This window comes from Sarcophilus harrisii, chromosome 2 (genome assembly GCF_902635505.1).
Source record: "Sarcophilus harrisii chromosome 2, mSarHar1.11, whole genome shotgun sequence".
In the NCBI taxonomy this organism is placed as follows: Eukaryota; Metazoa; Chordata; class Mammalia; order Dasyuromorphia; family Dasyuridae; genus Sarcophilus; species Sarcophilus harrisii.
Window position 1 is genome coordinate 470,966,636 of NC_045427.1, and position 27,215 is coordinate 470,993,850.

At 41.5% G+C, this 27,215-nt stretch overlaps 1 protein-coding gene across 2 annotated transcripts; it reads right to left on the bottom strand.

The window, feature by feature from the left end:
* Positions 1-22,531: 22,531 nt before the first annotated feature.
* Positions 22,532-26,741, bottom strand: IRX3 (iroquois homeobox 3). Of its 2 annotated transcripts, XM_031954520.1 has the most exons (5): positions 26,481-26,741; positions 25,224-25,808; positions 23,872-24,994; positions 23,610-23,676; positions 22,532-22,970 (listed from the first exon to the last, which is right to left on the bottom strand). In XM_031954520.1, the coding sequence occupies exons 2-5, from the start codon at positions 25,542-25,544 to the stop codon at positions 22,916-22,918; spliced, it is 1,566 nt and encodes a 521-aa protein (XP_031810380.1). In that variant the 5' UTR covers positions 25,545-25,808; positions 26,481-26,741; the 3' UTR covers positions 22,532-22,915. The 2 variants fall into 2 exon arrangements, with proteins under 2 accessions (XP_031810380.1, XP_012409266.3); XM_012553812.3 differs by lacking the exon at positions 26,481-26,741 and having other exon boundaries at positions 25,224-25,951.
* Between the last annotated feature and the right edge of the window lie 474 nt (positions 26,742-27,215).

Below are 27,215 nucleotides of genomic sequence, written 5' to 3' on the forward strand. Positions count from 1 at the left end.
CTCCTTTTGGATAATACTCTGCTCTTGTACTATCTCCTTTCATCTTGACTGCCAAACTCTGCTCTTTTGGGTCTATGTCTTAACTGGTAGAAAGCTAGATCACCAGCTGGCAGGAGCAACCATGGGTAGAATGGGTTTCAGGTTAGAAAGATGCACTGAATTATCCCAATATAATTTCATGAAATCATAGTCTTAAAATCAGAACAGATTACAGTTAGCTCTCAGTGTCCACTCTAATAAAAGGAAGCAATGATGGGAAAAATGCAAGATTGTAAAAGCCTGAGAAATTATTTCGGGATTGTACTTTAATGATAATCTTTTGTACAAATAGCTTTACCTTCCTAATTGTGTCCACTGCTCATCTAGTTAAAATGAGCTTACATTCCCAAGCATACTCCCAGTGAGATCAGGGAGTCAGCATAGAAGCAAATTAGATGCCATAGGGAAATCATTATGGAATTCCAAATGTGCCATCAATAATACACAAAGTAGATAATTTGTACACAAACATTTGAAAGTTGTGTTGCTAAAACTTAGGAACATTAATAGTTGACGTTTATATAGAGATTTAAAGTTTGCAAAAATACTTTACATACATTAGAGCCTCACAAAAACCCACATTGGTTAAGTACTATTTATATTCTCATATTACAGATGAGGAAACTGAGGCTCAGTCACATAACAAGTTTCAGAGGCAAGATTTAAATAAATAGGATTTTCTGGACTCAAAGCCTCTTATTTTTGAAAAATGAATTTTATTTTTTACTATGATCTTAACAATTATCAATAACCATTTCAATATACAAATCATAATAAGAAAGAGGACTATGTAAAAACCTGTGAAGTTCTCTGGGTGTGTAGTTTTATATATTCAATTTAAGAACTACAATACTCTGCTGAACTTATTTTGTTTTGTGTATTTTTAAAAAATATTGATTCTTTTGAGGAAGTATTTCTATAGGTATAGAGATATGAATACAGACTGGACAGTGATTTCATTCATAGAGGGAATTCTTTTTACCAATGCAATTTTGGCACCTTTTCTTTTCAGCACCTTGTAATTAACCTAAGTGCCTCAAGTGCTTCTAGCACTGAGATACTAAATGACTTGTCTAAGATCATACATTCAATATATATTAGAGGTGAAACTAATGTAAAAGAGATTTTTAAGAATGAAGGGGAAAGAACAGGAAATTTTTTCAAAATGATCATTAGCTCTTCACAACCCCATAGCTTTTTAAAGTGGCACCCCGAATATTTTGTGTCTAATTAGTCTTTTCTGAGATTATCTCACTTGAATCTAGATGTAACATTTTCTTGCCCCTTATCTAATGGAACTATGAGAGAGCAGGCATTGCTAGGAAATGTTTTCTTGCAGAATTAGGGCAAAGTCCCATAAAGGGAGATGCTACCAGATTACTTCTATAGGAAGAAGCAGTTGTGCTTTGATTAGGGAGTCATATTTAAGACTCAGGAACTCATGGGTTCAAATCTTCTGATATTTAGTAGATATGTGATCAAAAGCAATTTGCTCATCCTTTCTGAGATTATTTCTTCCTGTGTAAAACTGGGGTGTGTGTGTCATAATAATACCTCCATTACCTACCAAATAAGGTTGTTTTAATGATCAAATGAAATAATGCATATAAAGGGCTTTGCAAATATTAAAGTTATTACTAATATGGTGCATTCCATCATATATATCAGTTATTATTATAGGAAAGTGCTTTCCCAGAGATAGAAGGGAGAAAAAATTACACGTAATTTGTGTCAAAATCTATTGCCCTCCACCCTCTCTCCCAGTTTCTTGCTTAAAATCTTATGCCCTATGTAAACTTATTTTGTATTTAATTTATACTTTAATATATTTAGCATGTATTGGTCATCCTGCCATCTAGGGGAGGGGGTGGGGGGAAGGCGGGGAAAAATTGGAACAAAAGGTTTGGCAATTGTCAATGCTATAAAATTACCCATGCATATAACTTGTAAATAAAAAGCTATAATAAAAAAAAAAATCTTATGCCCTAGAATCTTTCCCAAATATGAAAGGACCTTTGGACCCTCTCTTTCCCACTATGTTAGTACAGTCATCAATAACCTGTAATCTCATCATTTCATAGCACAACATTTGCTGCTGACCATAAAGGACAGTTTTTGTTAAATCACAATCTGTAAGAATTAGCATCAAGACTTAGTATCACAGGATTTTTGTACCTAGATGGGATCTTGGAGATCATCTAATCCGGGGCTTCTTAAATTTTTTTCCACTCATGATCTCTTTTACCCCAATAATCTTTGACATAAGTATATAAATATAAGTATATAAAGTATATAAAATAGGTATACAAATTAGGTATTTATTGATAATAAATCATAATTTCACAATCCCCACTTTTAATTATGTGACCCCAGATAGGATCATGACTCACAGTTTTAAAAGCTTTGATGTAGTCCAAAGTAGTTGAGGACTATAAAGATGCCCAAAATGACATAGCCAGGAAGTGGTAGAGCTAGGGCAAGAACCCAAACATTTTGATGCTTGGTTGAGTGTTCTTTCCATTCTCCCAGGCTTTATTGCTACTTTCAAACTTTTAAAATAATCAGATGGTCAAATTGTGGGCCCATTAAGGCTAAGAGACACAGAATGGTTTTCATTCTGATATTCAAATAGAATTGAAATAGCTTTAATTAGAAAGAAAACTCAGGAAAGAACTCTGAACTCTGTTCACAGAAGTTTGTTTCGATTTAATAACCTTTGGACTCGGCATCCTCATGAAAATGTTAACTCATCAGTGGAAAAGCAAAATGATTTTTCCATGCAGAGAAAATGCCCATTTATCCCTACTCTTTCTCTCCAAGAGTTAGGAGTCAAACTAAAAGTTAATAAATTGAAGCATATTTCCCTTTCTAGGGTCTATCTGGTCCTAAATTTCCCAGGAGTTTCTTCAAATTCTCAGTCAGCTAGGATTTTGGTTTAGTGTCACCCATCATTTTACTTCTTACCACTAATATATCTACTTCTAAAAAGAATAAGAGTGGAAAATTCTAGTTTCCCCCTTTCTCCATTCAGTAAAGACTGAAGCAAAGAATCCAACTAATCATTAACCATCTCCTTGTGTGTGATAGAATGTTCCTTTTGAGTACTCTTGAGTTTCTAGTGGCTGCATTGATTCTTGGTTTGGCCCAATCACTTTATACTTTATACCTTTTATGGCATAAGCTGATACAAAGGTCCCTTAAAAAGAACTCTTCCAACTCCAATTTCTAGCTCACACCTGACCTCCCATACCTTATGGCCTTTTTTGTTCTCTTTGCTTGGACAATGTTTCCATTTTTAAAAAGATGCCCTTTTCCCAGTGATAACCTTCTTTGACTTTCTCACTTAGCCATTCAAGGTCTTTTCCTTTGTCAAGTTCCTGACATTTTTTGATCCGTACACACATTCATCCTAAGCTTCCTTCAATAAAAGTATTAAATAGTGCCTAGGATTCTTCTAGCTTATTGGGGAAAAAAAGCTTTTTTTCCCCACACCAGCCATTTAGGAATATAAAGCAATTTTTAAAAGCATATACTGTAAACTATTTTCCATAGAAATGACAAGTTTCTATCATCTTAAACATCATCTTACTATCATGACAGGATGTGGTAACGGAAGAGTTTAGTTTTTCTTTTTTTTCAGTTTGCTCTATCCTTTGACAAAGCCTGCAGTTACTTTCTGGTGGAAAGTTGTAACTATAAAGTTTCCCTGGTTTGTCTGACTGAGGAAATTTTTTTAAGAGAAGTGATTTTTAAACTGTGTGTAGTTCATTATGGATTAATGTAGATTATAGAGATAGTATGTTAATTTAGATTATTATTATGATTTTATTCTTTGCAACATTCTTTCTTATCTGTGGTATATGGAAGGGTTAGTGAAATTCAGTGATATCATCTCAGTTTTGTGCATTTGTCTCCTTTCCTGATCTCTTCTTGTTCAAAAGAGCACAACCCTACTGCTATCTGCTTTAATGAATGGTTAGAGGAAGAAGGTGAAAACCATAGTTAAAGTGGAAGAGGATTAAATTTATTCTCTTTGCTACTACTACCTCTGGTTTTCTACACTTGTGATCTTGATTCCATCTTGGAGACATAGGGCCACAGAATCAAATTCAGGCGCTTCCTTGATTAACTGGTCCCACTCCTTTCTGAAGAGTTCTTGGAAAGAACTTAATCCTCTCCTGCTATTCTTTAGGCTGGATTTAGCAATCTGTTTATTTTTTTTCCCCTTGGGATATTATTCATATGTCTTCTTTCCTTACTTCATCAAGACAACACGGCCAACTCTCAGTTATCTGTACTTATGAAAAAACTGAGATAAGAAAGTTCATTAGGAATCATAAACTATTTTAAACCTTATTTTGGATCTTTTTTCTTCCCCTCTTTCTCAAACTTTTAATTAGAGTTTTCTGAAGTTATGTTTTCATTTCTCTCCTAGGAAGGAAGGATCTCACTAACAGGGGAAAGCCCAAAAGGTTGGCAGCTGGAGAGAGCAGGGGAATCCAAGACCCAGGAAAATCTACAAGCTGAATAAGCAATCCTCAAGTATTCCTGAATTGACTGTCTCATTAGCCTAGCTAGTAGGTAAATTGATGAATATGGATGCTGAGTTGTATTGACCCTGATTTGTGGTGAGTTGGGAGCTGAGTTCATGGCTTGACTAGTTATTGCAAGATTGCCTGGGGGAGACAGTCCACAGAATTAAAAAAAAAATTCTTTCAAAGCTGCAAAATCAGCCTAATTAGATTTAACGGTCCTCCAGTCCCTTATTTAGAGTGGAATGTGGGGCCTGGGCCCTGCCTTCCCTTTAGCATGGAGGGAAAAAATGAAAAAAAAAAAAAAAACTTTGGTCTTCCTAAGGCCAAGAGACAAAGCAATAATGTTTGGAAGTATAAACAATGAATCTCATTGGCCACTGACAATTGTAGGGCCTTTTCCTTATCTCTTTTAAAATGGTACATAATTTGAAGATTGATTCCAATTTTCTATGGCACTTTTAAGTTTTTAAAAATACTTTTCTTACAATAACTCTGTGAGGAAGGTAGTATGAATATTTTTATTTTTATTTTTACAGATGAGGGACTGAGTCCCAAAGAAGTTAACTGACCCATCCATGTTCACACATGTTAAATGACAGCCTGTGAAAAAGTAGAAAGAACACTGGACCTAAAGTCCTAGGGCATGTATTTGAATCCACCTCTGGTACCTATAGGTGACCTTGTAATGTATAACCTAGAGCACGCTACCTCTCCACTGGTGGCCTTAGCTTCTCCATATGCACAATGAAGGCTATTGCTACTAAAGAGGATTGGATTAAATACGGTCTAAAGTCCCTTCAGTTCTAACATTTCATGATCCTATGGCAGCTTTGATATTTGAACGTAAGTCCTCTGGATCCAAAGCCAAACTTTTCTCCACTACTTAGTACTTCTCTTTTGCATGACATCATAATCTAATCTGTATCACAGTATATTCACTTTTCAAAACCTTTCCTACCATTCTGTCTATGATCCTCATATATTCTTGTGAGTTAGACTGAGCAGGATTGCGTTTCCCTATTCTATAGATGGAGCAACATGCTTAGCCTGGTGGAGTAACAAGCCTGACACATAGTAGGGCTTCTGAACACATCTTACTAAAGGTCACATAATGAATTAGAGGTAAATTTAGAACCACATTCCAGTGTAGAAAGGAAGCTACTTTGTACAAAGTTATATATTTTAAATATATATATATATGTATATCCATAAATAATCTGAAACAAAACTGCCTTTACCCCCTTAACTGTGTGACAATAATAAATACCCATGTCCTGAGTACCTTTCCTACTCTAAAATCCTATGATTCTATCATTTTGTTTGGTTTTTGTTTTGGTTTTCACTCAAGTGAAAGTAAAACAAAGCCACTCCTTTTTCCCCAGTCCCCCAATACACACCCTCTAAGATAACCAAGATTCTTGGATTCTCTTCCCCTTCCCACCCCATGGGCAAAACCGGAAAAAGATCTGATAAATAGTCATTTGCACTTGTTGATTGATGGACTGGGTCCATTGCACCGGAGTGTTAGTTACATCAACCCTGCATTTGCATCTTAAGCTTTTTATCTCCAGTTGTGGAATAAAAAGACTTTTTTTCCCCCTCCCTTCCCCCTCCTTTGTTAAAGGTATTTGGGAGCTCAGAAGAATGGAGGGTTCCTGAAATCGGGTTAGGCTTGCTCAAGTGGTCCTGAAGATAATTTAGACTTAATTATGGGAATTGAGGGGGAGGTTGGTGGTATAAGGACTGGTCCAGGGTCTTCTGATCCTCAAGAGAGGATGGATGTCTGAAGAAGTTGAATTCTATGTTTCCTTGGGAACTGCTGGAGATAGAACCTCCATTTCTCTCTGATTGCTTTTTTCCAGGATCAGGAGCTCTCTTTACCTTGGCAAGGTTCTGTGACTTGTGGGTAGGTGTTCTTTCTCCTGAAACTCTCCTAACCCCTTTATTGTCCTTGAGTGCATCAGTTTTTTTCACATCCCCTAATTTTGACTAACCTTTCTTCTTCTTCTAAGACTTTCAGATAACCTATTTCATGTTTTCTGGCACCAAAAAACAGGTATCCATAAAGAAATTGGTTTTGTACAAATTCCATTCCTTCCACTGTGAAATTATCCCAATATAATTTTATTTAGTATTCAATTATTTTGCATACTTTAACCTCTCATATCAAATGGCTTGTAAAGACATCATTATATCCTTACTTACCTTTACTTTCTATTTCTGTTAATGAAGGTGCTGATGAAGAAGTTTCTCATTGGAAGGCATTGTATAGGCTATTTCTGTTAGACCTCATTGTCTTCCTTGATGATTTTGTAATAAAGCAGACTGTTGGGATACCTGTTTAGTTCATTAGTAGGAGAAAGGGGATTTATGTAAACCAATTCACAAAGGAGTTCTTAAAACTATTCTGGGAATAACACAAAGTTCTAGAATGAACTTTATCTCAGCCTTTACCCAAAATGCTTAAATGTGATGATTCTAAGATGTTTCAGATATAAGTAGAATATCTACTGATCATGTAGATATCAAAACCAATGGATAATTTCATGAGCTGAAAAAATGTATTTGTTCGTGAGAAGATACAGATGAAAACTTCAAGTTGGACCAGCTCTCCTGTCTCATCAACCTTAAATTTATAGAAGTGGACATTAGCATAGAAAGGGATAGGGGAGGAGGAAAGGTATTCTGCCCATTTAGAGCATTTCCAAGAGAATTACATTTATTTGCTGGTAACTATTCTAGAATGCTTATGGATTTATTTGAATCTCCAGTAGATGCTCCCTCCTAGTTTTCCTGTCACTGTCCTGGACTGGGCTTGGCTGTCACCCTAATCTCTCTCATCTTGCCTCTCATCTTGCTGACATTCTCACTTCTGAAGTACTCCTCCCCACCTCCCTTCCCACCCTTAACATATGGAAGGAGTATTTTCTGATGTCTTTTTTGATCTTTTCTCTGTACCTTGCTTGGTGATCTTCCTCTCACATGCCTGTCATTTGCAAGACAATTTTCTTCTCATTAATTTCATCAGTAGCTCAATATAGTAGTAAAGGAAAAAAGTCTTTATTCCCTTGCCCCTTTCTCTCAGCTAATAATTTTATGTGGGTATTCATATTCTTGATTTTGCAGCAGCAAGTGCTAATTAGGGAAGGTTAATCAATTCAAGAAGGCTGTAGTGCTTAGGTGTACCTACAAAATCCTTTCCTCTTGCTGAGCAACCTTTTCCTTGAAATCTGTTTATCCAATGGCTAAAAGCTGTAGTACTCTTAATGATGTCCTGAGGTTAATCTGAAACAAAGATTTTATTCTCTACTTTATCAGTCATTTAAAAAGCATTTATTAAGCACCTACTATGTATATCTCTGGCTAAGTGTCAGAGATATAAAGAAACACAAAAGAACAATTCCTGCTTTTCAGGAATTCACAGTCACAGGAAGATAGCATACAAACAATTTTGTGCAAACATCATATGTACAGAATAAATTGAAGATAATCAACAGAGGGATGGCACTAAGGAGGACTGAAAAGGCTTATCACAAAAGGTGGGTTTTTAGCTGAGGTTTGAAGCCAGGAGGAAGAGATGAGGAGTGACTGAATTTCAGGCACAGGGGACAGTGAAAAATACCTGGAGATGGGAGATAGAGAATCATGTGGAAGAACAGCAAGAACTATTGTCATTAAATTGCAAAGGATGTGGGAGGAAAGTGTAAGAAGGCTGAAAAGGTAGGAGGGAGCCATGTATGAAGCTGTTTGTTAAGGGCTTTGAATGCCAAGCAGAGTACTTTATGTTTCATCCTGGAAGTGACAGGGAGCCACTAGAGTTCTTTGAAGAGATGGGGGTGATAATGTCAGACCTGTGCATTAAAAAAACTAGAGTGGAGAGAGACTTGAGACAGGGAGACTAATCATCAGGCTATTGTAATAGGTCAGGCATGAAGTCATAAGGGCGGAAGTATCAGAGGAAAAAGGTATATATACAAGAGATGTCACAAAGGTAAAATTATCAGGATTTGGCAAAAGGTTGGATGGCAATAATCAGAAGCATTTATTAAGTACTTACTAAGTATCAGGCACCATGCTAAGTGCTAGGAACACAAAGACAAAAACTAATCCCTGTCCTCAAGGAGTTTATAGTCTAATGGGGGAGATAGCATCTTAATAACCAGGTACAAACTAGACAGATAGATATAGAGAAACACAGACACATGAACATATAGATATCTCTCTCTCTCGAGATATATATATATATATATATGTATATGTATATAGATAGATAGATAGAGATATATATCACAAATTGGAGACGATCAGAGATAAGGCAGTAATAGTAGAATAAAGAGTTGAGGATAGTACTGAAGTTTCAAGCCTGGAAAATAATAGGGAAGTTTGGAGGAGGGAAAGAAAGACTTTGGGGAGAAGATAATGAGTTCAATTTTAGACATGTTAAGTTAAACATGCTTATGGAATATCTAATTCAACATGTCCAATAGGCAATTAGAAATATGACACCCAGTGCTATTCAGTGCTCACTTCTCCTTTGACATTAGACATCAGTTACTGTACCTTCTCTGCCCTTTCCAACTGCCTTCAATCACAGCTTAGCCATGCCAAGTTTTATTTAGGTAAAGTTTTCTGAAAATCTTTCTATGCTTTTCCATCATGTTTCAATGACATTCAATGACACACCCTTTCTGGGTCCATACCTGTTTGTCTATAATGGTTTTCTGTTTTATGGTGCATCTAGTAAATGCTCAAGATCTATTAGTTGAATTGAATTTGATTTGAAATAATTAGGTACCTTTATTGTTTCCCTGCCATTCTCGTTTCAAATATTTCCATTTGGAAGTCTTTACTATAATAACTAGGATATGAGCACAACGACTGGAAGTTTCCCAAATAAGAAAGCTTTAGACCATAATTTTTCCCTACAAAAGTTCCTTTTTGTCAAATTATATATAAGTATTTTCAGCAGGACCTCCTATGCAGCAACTATACAGCAAGAATTCATTTTTTCCATCATCAATCTTAAGAAAAAATGATATACTGTTTTATATGCTTTGGGGTCCTCTATTGTGTGCCCATGGACTTATGAGATTTTGATAATTTTTGCTCTGTTGCAAGGGTGTGTGTGTGTGTGTGTCTATGTGTGTGTGTGTATGTGTGTATGTAGGTGGGTAGGGAGTCATCTAAATTTGTGAATTTTTGCTGAATTACACATTTCCCAGAATTTGGTCTTCAAGACATTTGCCCTGAGAACTCTCTAAAGGTAGGCATCCAAACAGTATGTGGTACATAATAGGACTTTTTAAAATGTTTGCTGATTGAATACTTGTTTTACTTTATCAGAGCAAAGAGGAATGCTGACTGCTCCCTGGTTGTACTGCACAAAGAAGCCAGGGAGGCTTTGTGCTTGAATTAATTACCTTACAAATTGAACTTATGAGCACCTGACCACCATAAAGTAGGTTTAAGAACTGAAGGTTGTGATTTTTTAGGGGGGAGGTTAGGGGGATTATTTAGTTCAACATTCTCATTTCACAGATGAGGAAACTAATGCCCAGAGAAGGTGAGTGATTTGTTTATTGTCTCATGGAAAATAAATAAAAGAGCAGAAACTCATATCTTTTCACTCTTTTTACCACTCTATGGCGTATTTGGACATTCCAAAGAACTGGAATAGTTGGAAGGGGTAGATAAATGTTCTTCTTCTACCAATTATAATACCAAAGAATTGTATGGCTCACCCAACATTAAGATTCTTATCCCATTTTTTACTATTACCAAGAGTCCCCCTGTCAGAATTTGGAAGATTTTCCTTAAAATACAACTAGCAGTAGACTTTGGTAATTTCCCAGTTGGTTTTTTCACAATACAATCAATTACATCAGGGTTACTCTGGGTGAAATCATGTTTGTTTTCTCTTTCTAAAAGCAGGGTGCCTGGGACAGAAGGAGTTTGAGCTGACTGTACTTTGTAATAATAACAGCTGGCTCTTTTAAAATGCCCCAGGGAATCTGTCCTTGGCTGAATTCTAGTTAATATTTTTGTCAATGATTTGGATGAACCGACAAAATACACGCTTATCATTTTGCAGTCACAAAAGTAGATAGTTAGCTTACAAGTGGCACACAGGCTCAAGATCCACAAAGAATTTTACAAGTTGGAAAGATAGGCTAAATCTAATAAATGAATTAGTGACAAATCTAAAATTCTATACTTGGGGGAAAAAACAATAAACTTCCTAAGTATAGGAAAGTATAGGTCCCTCCTCTCATAGGAAAGTATGACTAGACCACAGTTCTTATGAAAAATGTTGTTCAGTCATTTTTCAGTTGTGTCTCAGTCTTTGTGACCCCATTTGGGCTTTTCTTGACAAAGATACTAGAGTGGTTTGCCATTTCTTTCTCCATTCAAAGCTGTAATGAGCCACCTTGGGATATAGTACATCTCATCACTAAAGATCTTCAAACACTGACTAGAATCTGTTCAAGTATAATTAGATCTAGATGGTTTCTGAGATCCTAGGAGAGAACCTAAGGACTTTTTCCATCACTCTCCCAGGAGGTAAGGAGCACATTTATTATTATTATTCCCATTTTATAGAAGAAGAATTTGCCCAAGATTACAGAGCTACCAAGTGTCAAAGTGGAGATTAGAACTCAGATCCTCAGATTCTTTTAATTACTGGCACAGGAGAAGGGAAAGGTACTTCTTCTGAGGGGAAAGCCAAATAGATGATATGCTTTTTCTTAGAGAAATTTCTGATTCACTACGTCACAGAGTTAGATTATTTCTGTCCCATTTCCCTTCATTCTCTCAGTTCCATATTTTTGAACAATGATATCTTTGGCACTTATTTGTGTGCTGTGGGTTATGAAGTAAATGGTGGAAGCCTCTTGTTGAAGAATTGCTATTTTTTGAGGCAATTGGGGTTAAGTGACTTGCCCAGGGTCACACAGCCAGGAAGTGTTAAGTGTCTGAGGTCAGATTTGAACTCATGTCCTCCTGATTTCAGGGCTGGTGCTCTATCTCCCACACCACCTAGCTGCACCAGGAATTGCTATTTTTTATTGGACCACACTATATTCTGGTCAAGGAATAATAAAAAATGATAGTAACAATATCTAACATTTTTATAGCACTTTAAAAATAGTTCCAGATACTATACTAAATATTTAATTATTATCTCATGTGATTTTCACAACAACCTTGGAAAATAGGTGCTATTATTATCACCCCATTTTATAGATGAGGAAATGGAGGTAAGAGGAGATTGAATGATTTACCCAAAGTCACACAGCTAGCAGTTGTCTGAGGCAAATTTGGATTTAGGTCTTCTTTGCTCTATCCACTGCACCACCTTGCTACTCCTAGACCAAAGAACCTATTGGAGTTAGGAGAAAAGGTCTAGCACCATTGTTCTGGCATTTGCAATCTCTACCAGTGTGGTAACCATAGAAGAATGGCCAAAACAGGAATGATCAAAATATATAAAAGCATTGGCCATTTCCATCCCTACTGATTAATCTTATGGAAGCTCTCAACCCCTTCATTAATGTAGAGGAGCTTGATGGAATTATAGTATGCACCCTTGTGTAGTATGTACAAGGAAAATATCCTACCATGATTTTTATTTTTAAATACAATTTAAATACAATAATTACTTAGCCTTTACTGAGTGGAATTCATTCAGTAAAGGCTAAGTAATTATTGTATTTAAATTCTTGAGAACTAATGTGGCAGAATGGACAGTGAGTGGACTCCCAAACAGTCCATGGGTAGATTTCTAGGGAAGTCTGGGAACTTGGAAATTTTACTATGTTGATAACTGAATTTTGGTAGAATTGTTTTCCTTTGTAATCTTATATATTTTATTTTATGCATTTAAGAACATTATTCTGAGAAAGAGTCCATAGGTTTCATCAGATTGTCCCTAAGTTACAGATGTTTCCTCTGTATCAGTGGAGGGAACTTTTATACCTGGAGTTCCCTGAACTGATCGCAACATAGATCCAAACCAAAACAAATAAACATGACATTCTTAGTGAGGTGATCATAGAATATGAGTGCTAGAAGACAGCTTCAAACAGAATTTTCTAAAGCTTTGAAGGTACCTTAGGGATATAATGTCAGAATGGGAAAGGACTTTGGAATGGACTGTCAGAACTGGAATGAGCTTTAGAAAGAATTCCAGTCTATCCACTTCACTTTACAGAAAAGAAAACCGAAGTTGCAAGAAATGAGGGAATTTCCCCATAGTCATACAGCCTAGGAAGAGCCCAGATTTGGACCCTAGTCTTCTAACCGCAAGTCCATTGCATTTTTCAATACAATCCCCTTTGCCCCTTTCCAGTTTGTAATAACACCCCCCCTTAAAATGGAAAGATTTTGAAAGATGAAAAAAATTATCTAAAAAAAAATGTTATGGGCTGAGTTCCAAAGCAGCAGCTGAAATGCACCTGGGGCTCTCCATAGGAAAACAGGCCTCCTGCTTCAGCTGTCAGGTGGGGCTGGGGCTAGGGGAAGAGGACAGAGAGAAGGAAAATCCCTAAATTCCAATGAGAGTGTTACGTAGATCTCTTAATAGAACTTTGGCCTTCTTAAAACATATATGAACAAAAAGAAACGGCAACTAAGACGTGAGTCATATTTGCAACATGTGCTCACTCCATAGCCAGTATGAGAAAGTTCATCCTAGAACATGTTTAATTAAGGTAGCATCCACCCCAGCCCCACAATCCTGTTTGTCATACCACTAAATCAAGTCTTTGGTGTCGACTTGTTTCTCATGAGCCACTGGAAGAAACCACTCTCTAACCCCATACTTATAGTCTTCTATAAAATTATAGAATACTATACAAGTAACAAGCTTATAATAATAATATGTTATATAAGTATATACTTATGGTATGTTATGACCATTCTACAAAGTCGCTAGATACAAATAGCGGTAATAATAATAGTTAGCATTTATATGGCATCTGTTATGTTTTCAGGCACGATGTTAAGCAATTTTCAAGTATCTCATTTGATTTTCACAACAATTATGGAAAGTAGGCACTCTTATTACCCCCATTTTATAAATGAGGAAATTGAGGTAAACCGGTTTAAATGACTTGTCTAGGTCACGCGGCTAGTCATTGTCTGAGGCCAGATTTAAATTTAGGACTACTTGACTTTAGGGCCATTGCTCTACCCACTGTTTTGCCCAGGCAGACAATTAACTCTGAAAGGGGAATGGGGTAGGAGAAGGAAAATACAGAAAAGTATTGGATCATTCAGATGTTGGTACTCGGATAATTAAGTACCCTTAGCTCTAACTTTGAACAAATTAATAACTGTTTACCATGGTCTTGGGCATCCTTCTCTTATCCTTTAGTGAATGAAAGAAAGCATGAAAAAAAAAGTATTGGGCTTGGAGTCAGGAGGCTTTCATTCAAATTTTTTTTGACCATGAGCAAATTGCTGAATTACTCAGAGCTTCATTTTACTCATTTGTAAAATGGGGATAATACTTGAACTACTTCACAAACTCATTGTGGAGAAAGTACTTTACCAAAATAAAGCATTACAAAAAATGTGTATTACCATTTTTATCCTCCCCTCATGTACCTATTAGTGGGTTCTCATATTTCCCTTGAATCCTCCTGAGAAACAGCATGGTAAGATGGAAAGGATGCTCAACATGGAAGTCTTAGGACCATAATTTCAATGTTACTTCCCCTGCTTAGTACCTGTGTGACTTTGGACAAATGGCTTCATTTCTCCAGGACTTAGTTTTCTCCTCTGTTAGAAATGAGGTAATTGGATTAAATAATATATAGGTTTCTTCCAGTTCTAACACTCAAAAGCCACCTGGAAAGGGGGATATTTATCACAAATGAATGATCTGTACTGATAGAATGTCAAAAAGCAGAACAATTGGGATGAGAGGAATGTTTCTCAAAATGTTTCACATGGACAATTGCTTACAGTTATGCTTTCTCAACAACAAGGTTGGCCCAATGATATTTTTTGAGAGACTGGCTTCTATCATGATCCAGATGGCCAGTAGGCATGAGGTAGGATTGCTTCTTTCCCCTTTCCTTCTCATTACCTACTGAAGAAAGTCCCAGGAATAAAATCCTTTGTTGTTGTTTTTAACATGTCTGACTTTACTTGACCCCATTTGGGGTTTTCTTGGCAAAAATACCGATGTGATTTATCATTTCTTTCTCCACCTTATATGAGGAAATTGAAGAAAATAGTGTTAAGTGACTTGCTCAGGATCACATAGCCAATAAGTATCTGAGAGTGGATTTGAACTCAGGTCGGGAAGATTACAAACCTGTTGCTTTATTCACTACGCTACTTAGCTGCTGGAAGCAACCTCCAAGAGTGCAGATGTTTATCAGCTTTGTGCTCTTAGAGTGGAATTGTATTAACTTGTGGGAGTTTACTGGAGGATACAGTTCATAGATTGCTCAAAAATTAGACCTGGAAGGGACTATAGAGATTATTTAATCCAGGAGTTCTTAATCTGTTTAATCACTTTGACAATCTGGTGAAATGGATCAACCCATGCTTAGAATGATGTTTTTAAATATCTAAAATAAAATCCAATGATCACAGAGGCTAGTCATTATTATATTACACTGAAATATATGCGCTATATATACACTGAAATATATACACTAAATATATATACACTATTACACTGAAACAGTAATCACATTTTTTTAAGTTTGTGAGTTCTGATTAAGAACCTCTAATATACTCAAACCCCATTATTTGGCAGATCAGGAAATCAAAGCTCAGAGAAGAAATGACTTGCCACATTCAATCAGTGGTAGAGGTAGAACCAAAGATTTTTGATTCCTCAGCCAGAGCTCCTTCTACGCTATGCTGCCAGTCATCTTTCTACTTTGCTAACTCACAGGGTACTATATAGGGGTGCCGGATTTGGAATAAGGAACACCTGAGTTTAAATTTTCCCTCAGACATTTATTAATTAATAAATTATAGTTTTCTCATTTGCAAAATAAGGATGATAGTACCTGTCTCATAGGGTAGGTTTGTTAACACAAATGAAGTACTTTGCAAATCTGGCTGTTATTATTAAAGGAAAAAGACAGAATGATTCTATAACAGCCTTTTTAGTTTCTTCTGGATAAGAATGAATAACTTTGGATGTGGGCATTGAGAAAAGCATGTCTCAAGTCCTTTGCACTGCCAAGAACTACAGCAAATTCAAGCCTCCAAGTGGGTAGGAAAACAAAATTGTAATGTCCTTCCTCAAGGCCTCACTAAACTAGCTCTGGTTCATCTAATAGGCCTTTCTTTAACCATGGGACTCTCTAAATTTCGATGTGCATGGGCATCCCTCACCCTCTTTATACACATTATATATGTATGTATGTATATATATATATGTACATATATACATATATACTTTATATATAAAACTAACTTTTTCCTTTTTCCTCTCTCATTCTCTCAGGAATACTATTAAACTCAGCTTGGAATCTACCTGGACCTAAAGAAAGCTGCCTAGTGTGTAGAAAAGCTCTCCACCATAGTGAAAGGAGAACAAGGGAGTAGAAATTTTAAAAGTTATCCTACTCAGAAGGAGATCCTGAGCTCCTGGGAGGGAGGGGGGGACCCCTGTTTGTTCAGGGGTTCAGGATCTGAGTAATTCACCCCAGATCCTTGAAGGAAGGAAGGAGGAAAAGAGAAATACGGAAATAGACAGCATGGGCACTATCCAGAGAAGTGGAAACTTGAGCTACTGTGCAGAAAGACAATCAGGTTTGTCAACTTTCTACCCCCAGAGCTGAATTCTCCAACATCTGGCTTCAGACACATTTCCTCCACATCAGGGTATGAATTCAAGTGGAGTAAGAGGTAAGAAATCCATGGGCTTGGTTCACACATAGCCTCTAGATTCTGTAGCACAATGATAAATAATGTACAAAGCTGAGAAAGTACAGCTCTGTTTATTCTGGGCCTCTTGCTTCTGAGATGTGAGGTAAAGAGAGCAAAACACTTATCCTGCTAAATTTGTGGGGCTGACAACTCCCCAGACATGGCAAGAACCTGAGACAGCTGGGCCAATAAGTTAACCAAACATTCTCCCGCCTGCCAGTTACCAGCAGCTTCGCCTGCCCGGGCTGGTCCCGAGGGCCCTGGCACAGGGGAGACGTCATATACCCACACACACATTTGTGGGTGTGTCTTGATCTTGCTCTCTCTCTTTCCTCTCGGTCTTCTAAGTCTTTAAAAAAAAAAAAAAACAAAAAAAACAACAAACCTATCTTGATATATGCATATAAATATATCGACTTTTTTTTTCCATTTAAAAGAATGCTGAAATCAACCCCTGAAAACTTCCTCCCTCCGGTTCCTTCCCCTCCCCCAGTGATTGCTGGAGAAATAGAGGAACCAAAGGAAAAGAAGTGGGGGTAGGGCAAAAACACAGTAGGCAAGGGAAGCTTTGCTTTGTCAGGGAGAAGAAAATAAAGAGAAATCAGTCTGGCTTCAAAGGGCGCATTTCCATAATTGCCCTGTAACTTTGGCAAAATAAATCTGAAGGGCCGAGAAAAGCGCAATCTCTCAGATGAGTGCACTCCAAAGGCCCTAGAGGGCTCCAGACCCACTTGTTAGTGGCCTAATGCAGTGAGAGAATTCAGTCCCCTCCACTCCTGGACAAAAGCCATGAAATCATCCGGCTTTCTCTTCTGACTGGCTGGGGATAGAGAATAAGACCTTCCCAGCCTTTGTCTTCTTCCTCCACCCTGGCGTGGGAGACTCCACCCTCCCCTCTTCTCCCCCACCCCCACCCCGTTGGATAAACAAACAAATAAACAAATCAAGAAAAGTTCCCGTGGGTAGGAAATCAAACCACCCAAGAATTCTTTTTTCAGAAAATCTTAGGACCCTCTTTTCAACATCACAAACCAGGGGAAACGGGCCATTACAAACTCCTGGCTTTGTTCTTCTCGTCCAGGTACCACCATCTTGGCCCTCTCATTATTATGGCGTTCACATTGAATCTGGTCCTCCTTCCAGACTAAAGAAGGGCTGAACAGTTTCTATTCTTGCTATCGTATTCACGACAAGGTGAGTTTAAATTTGCCTTTCTTTCCCAGCAAGAACATCACTCAGTTCCATCTCACTCGATGCTACAGGGCCATAAAGCACAATCATACCGACAGATACCCTTTCAATAAGGGCCCTGTGCCAACTTGGTGATGCCGTTTTGTTTTGTTTTTTTCTGGGATAGAATACTAGAGTTTGGATCAGCACCTGTCCCAGATTGTCTTCACTTGGCTCTCCCTTCTTATCCTTCTTTCCGTTTCTCTCTGTTCCCTCCTTCCCACTCACTTCGGCCTTGCTCCCTCCCCTCTTCACCCCTCCCCAATAAGAGTAGCTTTTGTTCAGTTCCTCAGTTGGGACAATTGGAATAGTCTTATAAAGGCCAGAGCCTTTCTCACAGAGCAAAGCGGCAGCATCAAAGCTAGGCCTGCCATACAATAGAGATGACTTTTTTTTTTTTTTTTTTTTTTTAAACCAGAATGGACTGATGCAGCAGCCAGAGCATTCTGTCCACTAAAATGACTACTGCTGAGGAGGTTGTAGCATGATTTTATGAAGTCCTTCTCTTCCCTTTTTCACTTTCAGACCTATGTTTGAAAATATTCTTTAATTCCTTTGATAATTTCCCCTGGTTGATTGCTGATAGTTCCATTTCCCATTTGGAAGCTTTGGGGGTACAAGAGGTAGAGAGGGTACAGTCTAACTGGGCTGCCAAGCCCCACTGAGACTACTTCTGTACTAGAAAATGTCCTGTTTTGTTCACTGTATGATTTCTTGTTTTCTCAAAGTACACAGGTTAACTGAAACATCCAGGGTATAATTTGGTTTCATTTCTGTGCTAATCAAAGGAGCAGAAAGACAGAGTTGGAAAGGGCCTTACGGATCATCTAAGCCAATCCTCTTATTTTACAGAGAAGGAAACAACGACTTAGATTTACTTGTATAAGGTCATGTTGGAATTTGGATATGGACCATGTCTACACATTCCCGAGTATGCAGATTTTAACATATGTGTTTTTACTAGGCAGTATGATAGAGCAGAAAGGATGCCTGTTTTGTATCCTGGCTTTAGAATTCACTGGTTGTATGATCTTGGGTCAGTCACAGCTCTATATTTCTAATTTCCTCATCTGTAAAATGGAAATAATAAAAGAAGCACACAAAGCACAGGGTTCATGTGAGAAAAGCACTGTGCAAACCTTAAAGCATGATAAAGTAACATAAATAATTATTCATGTATCTATATAAATTACTTTATTTTCTAGTTTTCATTGTGATGTTTGGCATTGTGTAGCTATAGTTATATCTCTGGACTAGGGAGTAAATTTCCAGATGCATACAGTTCTAAATTGAATTCCTGATAGAACTTCTAAACACTTAAAATTTCAATTCTACAAGGTTGGGGCATGGAAACAATACTCATTCAATGGATCCCTCTGATTTTTCCAAAATACTAACCAGTCTACGATGAATGATTCCTTATGATCCTCCTGGGGTTAGTTGTTCTGAAAGCTGAGTGGGTCGTGATGGAGAACTGACTCTCAAGAAAGGGACATTCATCCTATTATTCCCCTGGTGAGGTGCCTATTTAATGATTCTCCCCTTTCCCTTCCTTCCCTTTTATTGGGCCATGCATGGGGCTAAGGGGCCATAATGATTGTAACCTTTCCATTTCTCCCTGGAGCCTTCTCTGGACTAAGAACTGCCTGATCCCTTTGGGTTTCCTCTCTGGCATGGGCAGGGGAATAGATCCAGCTTCCTTCCCAGCTCTCCTTGAAAATAAATTCAATTTTAACATGTTAATGTTCTTGTCCCAGAGGTGGCCAATCACTTAGGGAGATAATTTTATTCTCCTCTGGCTCCCCAGCCCTAGTGACACGCATCCCCTACTCCGTCTACTCCATGGAGATAATGAGGGAGGCAAGTGACACATACTCCTTCCTCTGACCTAATTGATTATCCCTATATACCTTAGTGTGCTTTGCATAACCAGCCCAGACAGCAGGGACTCCTTCCAGACAGTGATTGACATATTTTATTTCTAATTTAAGCTTAATCGGGTCCAAGAATGATACCTCCTTTTGTTGTTTTCTTTTCAAATTTTAGGGACCAACACCCAGGAATAACTTGAAAGCCCCTAAGACCAGAGCAGATTAAAAAAAATCAGTCAGCAAAAATGGAAAGGCAAAGTGAGAAAAGCAAATGAACTGAAAAACCCAGTGAAATAGGTACGATAAAATAAATCTTCAACTAAATTGTGCTTTAAAAAAAAGGAAGGAAGGAAGGAGGGAAGGAGAAAGGAAGGAGGGAAGGAGAAAGGAAGGAAGGGAAGAAGAGAAAGAAAGAAACTAATTCATCAAGACAGACTATTTTTCCTAGTTTGGAAACATACCAATCAATCTAATGTTTACATCCATTAACTAACCCCAAATAACCCATTTAGTAAGTGGGGAAGGAACCTATCTTATTAGAGGTCTGTATTTTTCATTGAATAATAAACTCCAAGATAATGTAAGGGAGAAAGAAGATTGGATCTTAACTCCTGGATCCAAATTACTCTTGGCTTTTCAACTTCTTTAAATGTCCCAGGCGGTTAAAAAACAAAAAACCAAACCTATTTCTCTCTGATAATTTTAAACTTGTATCCTAAACCTACTAGCTCTTTAGGTGTTGGTCCCTGGAAATTTTCTTTCCACATTTGGTATCCTATTTTCATCTCAGCTTTTCACGTCTCTCTCCTCTGAAATTGGAAATCTGATATTTACTATTTGATATAGAGGAGTGGGTCTGGATTTCTTTGGACCTAAATCTGAGGAATGTAGCCTGAAAGAAGGTTCAGGGAATTAAATTTAAATTAGAAATACTTTTTGGGAGTCCCTGGAATCAACTTGGACACCCATCGGATTCCTTTTCCTCTTCCATAGTAATTCTATTTCTTTCTCCATCTACTCCTATCTCCTGAGGGACTCTTTCCCACTTGAGCATCCTTTTAGGTATGACTGGGCCCTCCCACCTCCCCAAGACTGGAAAAGGCCCATTGAGGAACCTGTCAGAAGCTTCCTTGAAAGTTCTGATATTTTTCTGTTTTTCTCACTCTGGTTCCTTTTCTCCAGAGCTCAAGATTGGGTAGATGGTGTGTGGAATATATCCCCCCAGCCATCATACTTCAAATCCTAAAACTCTGACTCCTATCAGAAATTTCGAAGGGTACAGTAAAACTGCGGGGTAGACAGGCAGCAAAACCAGGATTGGACCCGAGATCTTTCAGGGTGTAGCCGATTGTAGAAACATATCAGGGGAACACACAACTCTGGGTCTATAAAGAAACACGAAGCATTTCAGAGAAACCCCCAAAACACATACAGTAGACAAAAGGAAAAAAAAAAAAAACCGGCGAGAGGGCTCCAGGCAGAAACAGGCAGCTAGGCCTGATTTATTTTCCGCCTGGCATGGTGAGATGGCTCTCTGAAAAAGAAAAAGAGAAGCACAGGCTTGTTCTTTTCCTAAATGAGAACAGTTCGCTACCCACCCTGCAGTCCCCACACCTTCTTCGGGTCCCAGGCGTCTGTCTGCCCGACAGATGAGAAGTTTGCCTTATTCAACAGTGGCAAAGGAAAGTGTTCGAATAGCGAAGAGCTCAGGACGAAAGACAGGCAGGCTTGCTCTCTGCCCTCTCCCGGGTGATTTCCCTTCCCGTAGACCCAGCTTCGTCGCTTTTCCCCACGAAGAGTTTCTCCTTCTCCCACAGTTTAGCACCTCGTTGGATATGGCCTCGGAGCCCCTCTTTCTCTGTCCCTGTTGCCGTTCTTTCCCCTACCCGTATCCCCACGTACACCCGTGTTGTTCGCTCGCTAGCTCGTTGGGTCAAGGCTCTGCCTAGCGCGTCTCCAGTCCAGTGCTCTCCGCGGCGGGCTAGAGTCGTAAAAGGGAGGAGGTTCGATCTCTCAGTTTCGGAAATTACTTTCGAAATAGCTCTTAGTGTTCCGGATTATTCGCAAACACTCCGGTTTGGGGGTGAATTCCTCTGGTCAGTGTAAAACCAGTTTCTGGGTGCTCAAAGTTTTCTGTACCAAAACTAAAAAGTGCCAAAGGAACAAGGTCCTCCTCACCCGAGGCCCATTTCTACAGGGAAGGCGGGGGGTAGCTAGATCATCTGGGTTTCTGCTCTAAAGCCCTCAAGTCAAAGAAGGGGAAGATCGAGAGTATGGAGAAAGCCAGAGCGAGAGGGGGCGAGGCTCTCAGGCCAGCAGAAGGGCAAGAAGACACGGCAAGAGGGCATTTTTGTCCTGTAGAGGGAGCTCCTGCCCCAAAATTCCCCAGCTTCCTCCCCAAGTCTTTCACCCCATCCCAGCTCTAGACGCTATTTCCCGGCTCAATCACCCCTTAAGTCCCTCTTAAGTCTCCACCTTCCAGGGGTTTCTGGGATTTAGAATCAGGAACCATAGTTTTAGAGGAATGGTCCAACATGGGGGCACACATAGTAAAGTAATACCCTCATCCTTCTTCTCTTCCCCTACACACAGACACACACACATACAGATACACACACCCCTTCCCTCTCATTTCCCCCTCTCCCCATCTTTGTCACCAGGAGACCCTTCTCGATGAGGGCCCTAGAGACTAATGCCCTAGAACGAGCCTCTCGGCCAAGTTTTTTAGATCTTCTAGGTTCCTTGCTCTATGGTCTCCTGTCTCTATTCTCTTTTTGCATTTCTGTTTCCCTTATTTTTTTCAATTGTTCTTTCCTCGTTCTTTGACCTATACCTTCCTCATCCCGAATCTCTGAGTTTCTTGGGCTAAATCTAATTTATTTTCTCTCACATTCGGTCCCAGGACTCGAAAACACCCAGAAAAACAAATTTGTCCTGTAACCGGACAGGCACGGGTATAGTCAAAGTGGCACCAGCTCATTTATTTAGCCAAAAATAGATAACTTTGTTGTACAATTTGGTTCACACATATGTACATTTTTTTTTACTGTATATACAAAAAAATTCGACACACCTAATTCTCACTGGACTCCCCTCCCCCCTCCCCCAATAACCTTACAAACTCAGCTAACCTCGAGGGGAGCACAGAAGCGGTCTGGGTTGGGGGTGGGGCAAAGAGAAGAGGGGTGGGATGTTTTTTTTTTTTTTTTTTTTCCCTTTTTTTGTTTAGTTTTGTGTTTGGGTTTTCATACACGGACATGCTTACAAGTCATAACTATACAGAGCGATATTTGTTTTTTTACAATCATTACAACAAAATTTAAAAAATAGGAGGGGGAACTAAGATGATGAGAGCGCCGATAAAACCAGGGCCGCGTCCAGATGGTTCTGGGGCCTGGAAGAAAAAGAGACAGCAAAAGGAGGGATGATTAAGTGGGCCAGGGCTCGGGTCCCCGAGAGGAGAAGGATTCAAATTTAAATTCAAATTTAAAATGCTCTAAATTGTAATTTATTTATATATGTATATGTCATACATACATCGACCCGGAACCATAAGAGGAAAAAAAAAAGTTCTTTATGTCACGGACAGAGGCCAAACCTAGGGCCCAGTGGCCAAGCCCGAGGCCCAAGAGCTTTCCACCCTCCCTTGTGGTCCTACAATCGGGGAACCGGAAGGAAAGGAGGGCATTGCTCAGTCCCAGAACCAGCCCCGAGAACTGGGAAAGAAAGAAGTCCGGGTTAGCGTCCACCACAGTTCTGCCTCCCCAGGTCGCTTAAGCCAGCTCTCAAAAATCTAGTGGGTTTAGGACAGACCCAGGACGGAGGAGGAGGGGGGGGGAGGGAGGGAAGAGAGGAAAGGGGGTTAGATCTGGTTCTTTAGATGCCAAGTACACGTTTCCCGATGGAAGTGGCTCTAAACAGCATGCCTTCCTCCAAAATAGCTTCCTGTGGTCTCTTTTCTCTTTTCCCTGGATATATTACTGTGTCACAGTATTCTTACTGCCCTCCCCTTTCTCCCAGCAGGGTCTCTTACCGCCTGGGCACGGGCTGGAAAGCTGTCTTTAGTAACTTTTTCTCTACTTCCAAGGCACTAGAGCGATCTAAGAAGGAAGGAAAAAATGGCCTTTTAGAGATGTGTAATAGAGACCCGAGGAGCGTAGCCTACCTCCCCCGAATAGCTCAGGGATCTGCTGAAGGGCTCAAGGCCCCTATTCCAAGGCGGTATCCCCAGAGAAACCCACAGTTTCCTCCCGTAACCAACCCTCTACCATTCTTCTCCGACGCTCAATAATCACCTGTTCCGCCTTCTGGCTCCGCAGGCCGGGCGAAGGCGGCGACAGCAGAGGGACCTGGAGGGCCTGGTAGCCCCAGTAGATGAGGAGGACTTGAACCGAGCAGGGAGAGAGGGTGCGGACGGGGGGCGGGAGGTGGGCCTGGGAACGGCCTGTTGGTCCACGGGGGAAACTTGCCCAGAGGCCCAGTGACTAGTCTGTGGGCCGCGGCCGCGGCGGCTGCTGCGGCAGCAGGGGCTAACTGCAGGGCTGGTGGTGGTGCGGCTGCTGCTCCCGGGGGAGAGCCCCCGGCGCCAGACGGAGAGCGGCGCGGGTTGTCCGGGCTAGTGGCAGTCTCCGCCAGAGACCAGATTTTGGGTTTCTGCAATGTGGAAGGCGGAGCTGGGGCCGGAACGCATGGATCCAAGCCAGTTGGAGGAGAGGGAGTAGACGGGGGTACTGGACCCGCAGGCGGTGGAACCGGGGCTAACGGTAGGACCGGAGGCGGTCTCTCCTCGAAGCCCTCAGAGCCGTCCTCCGAGTCACTATTCTTATGGTCCGAAATGGTCCCCAGGCTGAGGTCCGCATCTCGCCGGGCTGCGGTTACCAGCGACAATTCGGATCCTGAGACTGCCCCATCTAAATTCTCCAGATCTATCTCCTCGTCCTCGTCCTCCTCGCCCAGGCCCTCGCCCCCCGCGTCCTCCTCCTCCCCACCTAAGTCTTCCTCTTCCAGTTCCAACTCTCGTTTGTTGTCTTCTTCATCCTCTTCCTCGTCTTCTTCTCTTTCACTGCCATATGCGTTGCCCTCCTCGTCCGTGCGACTTCGGGGTGCCCAGGTCATCTTGTTCTCTTTCTTGAGGCGTCTCCGAGCATTGGCGAACCAGGTGGAGACCTGGGTGAGAGTCATCTTGGTAATGATGGCCAACATGATCTTCTCGCCTTTGGTGGGGTACGGGTTCTTGCGGTGTTCATTGAGCCAGGCCTTCAGCGTACTGGTGCTCTCCCGAGTCGCGTTTTTGGGACGGGACGGATCGCCAAACTGGTACTGGCCGTAGGGGTAGAAAGCAGCATGGGGATGCGGGAAGGCGGCGGCGGCTGCAGGATGCTGCACTCCTGGGCTCTCCTTTAACTCATACTGCGCACCCTGTGCAAACACGAGGGAGGGAACACGCGCGGAGGGTGCAGAGGTAAGATAGAGCACTTTCTAGGCTCCTGATCTGTATACTCTTTCTCATTCTCATGTGCCCTGTTATACCCGTACACTTCTGGATCAGTCCCCGCACCCATAGTACCCAGTAATCTACTAAATCCACCTTCCCCCCCATTCCCGACCCCAACCTCTGGGTCCCGTCGGCTCCCCTGGCTGCGCTTACCAGCTGCGGGAAGATGGGCAGTTCAGCAGTGTAGGGCAAAAAAGCGCCGTAACCCTGAGCTGCAGCGGCGGCTGCAGCGGCGGCTGCGTAGGGAGCCCCTACTCCGTACATAGAGGAGAGCACATTGGACAGAGTCCCGGAGGCTGCCAATTCTGTGGCCCCGCCGCCCGGGCCACTCCGGGCCCCTCCACTGGCTCCTCCGCCTGCCCCGCCAGAGCCGCCACCGCCACCAGCGCCGCCGCCGCTGCCTCCTCCGGCCCCAGGACGCTCTGGCGGGTAGAGCGGACGGATGTACTGGTATCCGAGCTGAGGGAAGGACATGGTGCAGCCGGGGCCCGGGGCGGGGGGAGGGGGGGGAGGCAAAAGAGGGGGGAGGGCAGACGGAGAGGGCGCCCGGCCCCCGGGGGCCGCCCTGCTCAGCGCCGCCCGCGGGCTCCCGCAGGCATCGGGGGTTGGGGGCTCCGGGCGCGGGAACAGACTCCCGCACTGCGCTGCCCTGCGCTGCGCTCCGCTCCGCGCTCCCCTATTGATCTGCTCCGCGGCGGCGACGGCGGCGGCAGCAGCGGCTCGGAGCCAGGTCAGGTCCTAACAGATTGGCGGAGATTACCGGGGCTCCCGGCGCTGATTGACATTTCTACTTTGCCCAAGCCCCTCCTCTCCAGCTCTCCTTTCCCCCCGCAGTTCTCTACTTTGTCTCCTCTCCTCTCTCAATATCTCCTCTTTCTCTTTTCTCAGGCTTCTCTGTCCCCTCTCTTCTTCCCCCTCCTTTTCGTTACTTCCTTTGCACCCTCTTTTTCTTTCTGTGTTTCTCCTCTAATCTCTCTCTTTCTCTCTCTCCCTCCCCCTCCCACTTTGCTACTGCTCTTTGGCTGATAGTCCCCAGCTCTGCTCGGGATTTGTGGTCACTAAGGGTGTTGTGTGTGTGTGTGTGTGTGTGTGTGTGTGTGTGTGTGTCCCTCACTCTTCCCCCTCCCTCTCTTTTCCCCAAATCTCTAGCCTGACGTCTCGCTCGCTTATTCGACTTGTTCTCCTGTCTCCTTTCAGAGATCGCCAATCCCGGGTGCGCGTTACAGTAGGGTGAGCCCTGCCCCGCGCGGATGTACCGCGGGGGGCAAGAGTCCTCCTCCCGCCCCTTCTCTGAAGAGCGGAGAGATGTGATTGGGAGGGGGTGGGGATGAAGGCAAGGAAACGTTTATGCTGGGGAGTTTAATAAAAAAGTATGCAATGAGCTCTCCTTCTTCTCGCATTTTCACTTACCCTGGCGTTGGAACGAGGGTTACTGTATAAATGGGGAAAAATCCAAATTTGGTGGATTTTCAGTAGAGTGGGTGTTTGGGCGCTGTGAAGATGAGAGTGGTGTCATGGGGAGTTATTTCTCCGGGTCCGTTTTCAGCCGGGTTTCCTCTCAGCACCTTCACCTCCACCCCCACTCCAGTGCAGTATTTCGGGCCAGGAATGAATTCGAAAGGGGATAAGAGGGAGGGTAGTAATTTCGTCCTAATCTGGGCTTCAAAGAGCCGCAATTCGCCTAGTCACTTCAAAAGGAGAGGCCGAGCCAAATTAAACTGCTGATTTGGGGCGGGAGCACTAGTCCGCCTCCACCTCCCCCGCCGGGGCGGGGCAAACCCGCTGGAGAGCTGCCCCTAAATTACCCTCATTAACGCCATTGTAACCGAGTGCGAATCTCTAATTAGAAAATTAACGCAGGTTGTTTCCCACCCCCCACCCCCCCACTCCTTTACCCCCCAGGACCTCGGGGCCTAGGCTCGCCGGGGTTGAAGGAGATTGACTCTTGGTTGGAAAAAAGGCCTTCAGGCTGTGGTCTCCTGGGAAGTCCTTCTGAATACCTGGATGGAGAGACAGGGGCAAAGGTGTGGGGTGTGAAGGCAGGACCCTTTTCTGGGCCGACGAAGAGTTTTGGAATAACATCTGTGAAAGTTCTAAAGTTAGTATTTTCCTTTTGGTCTATTCTCTCTCTTTCGATCCCATCGC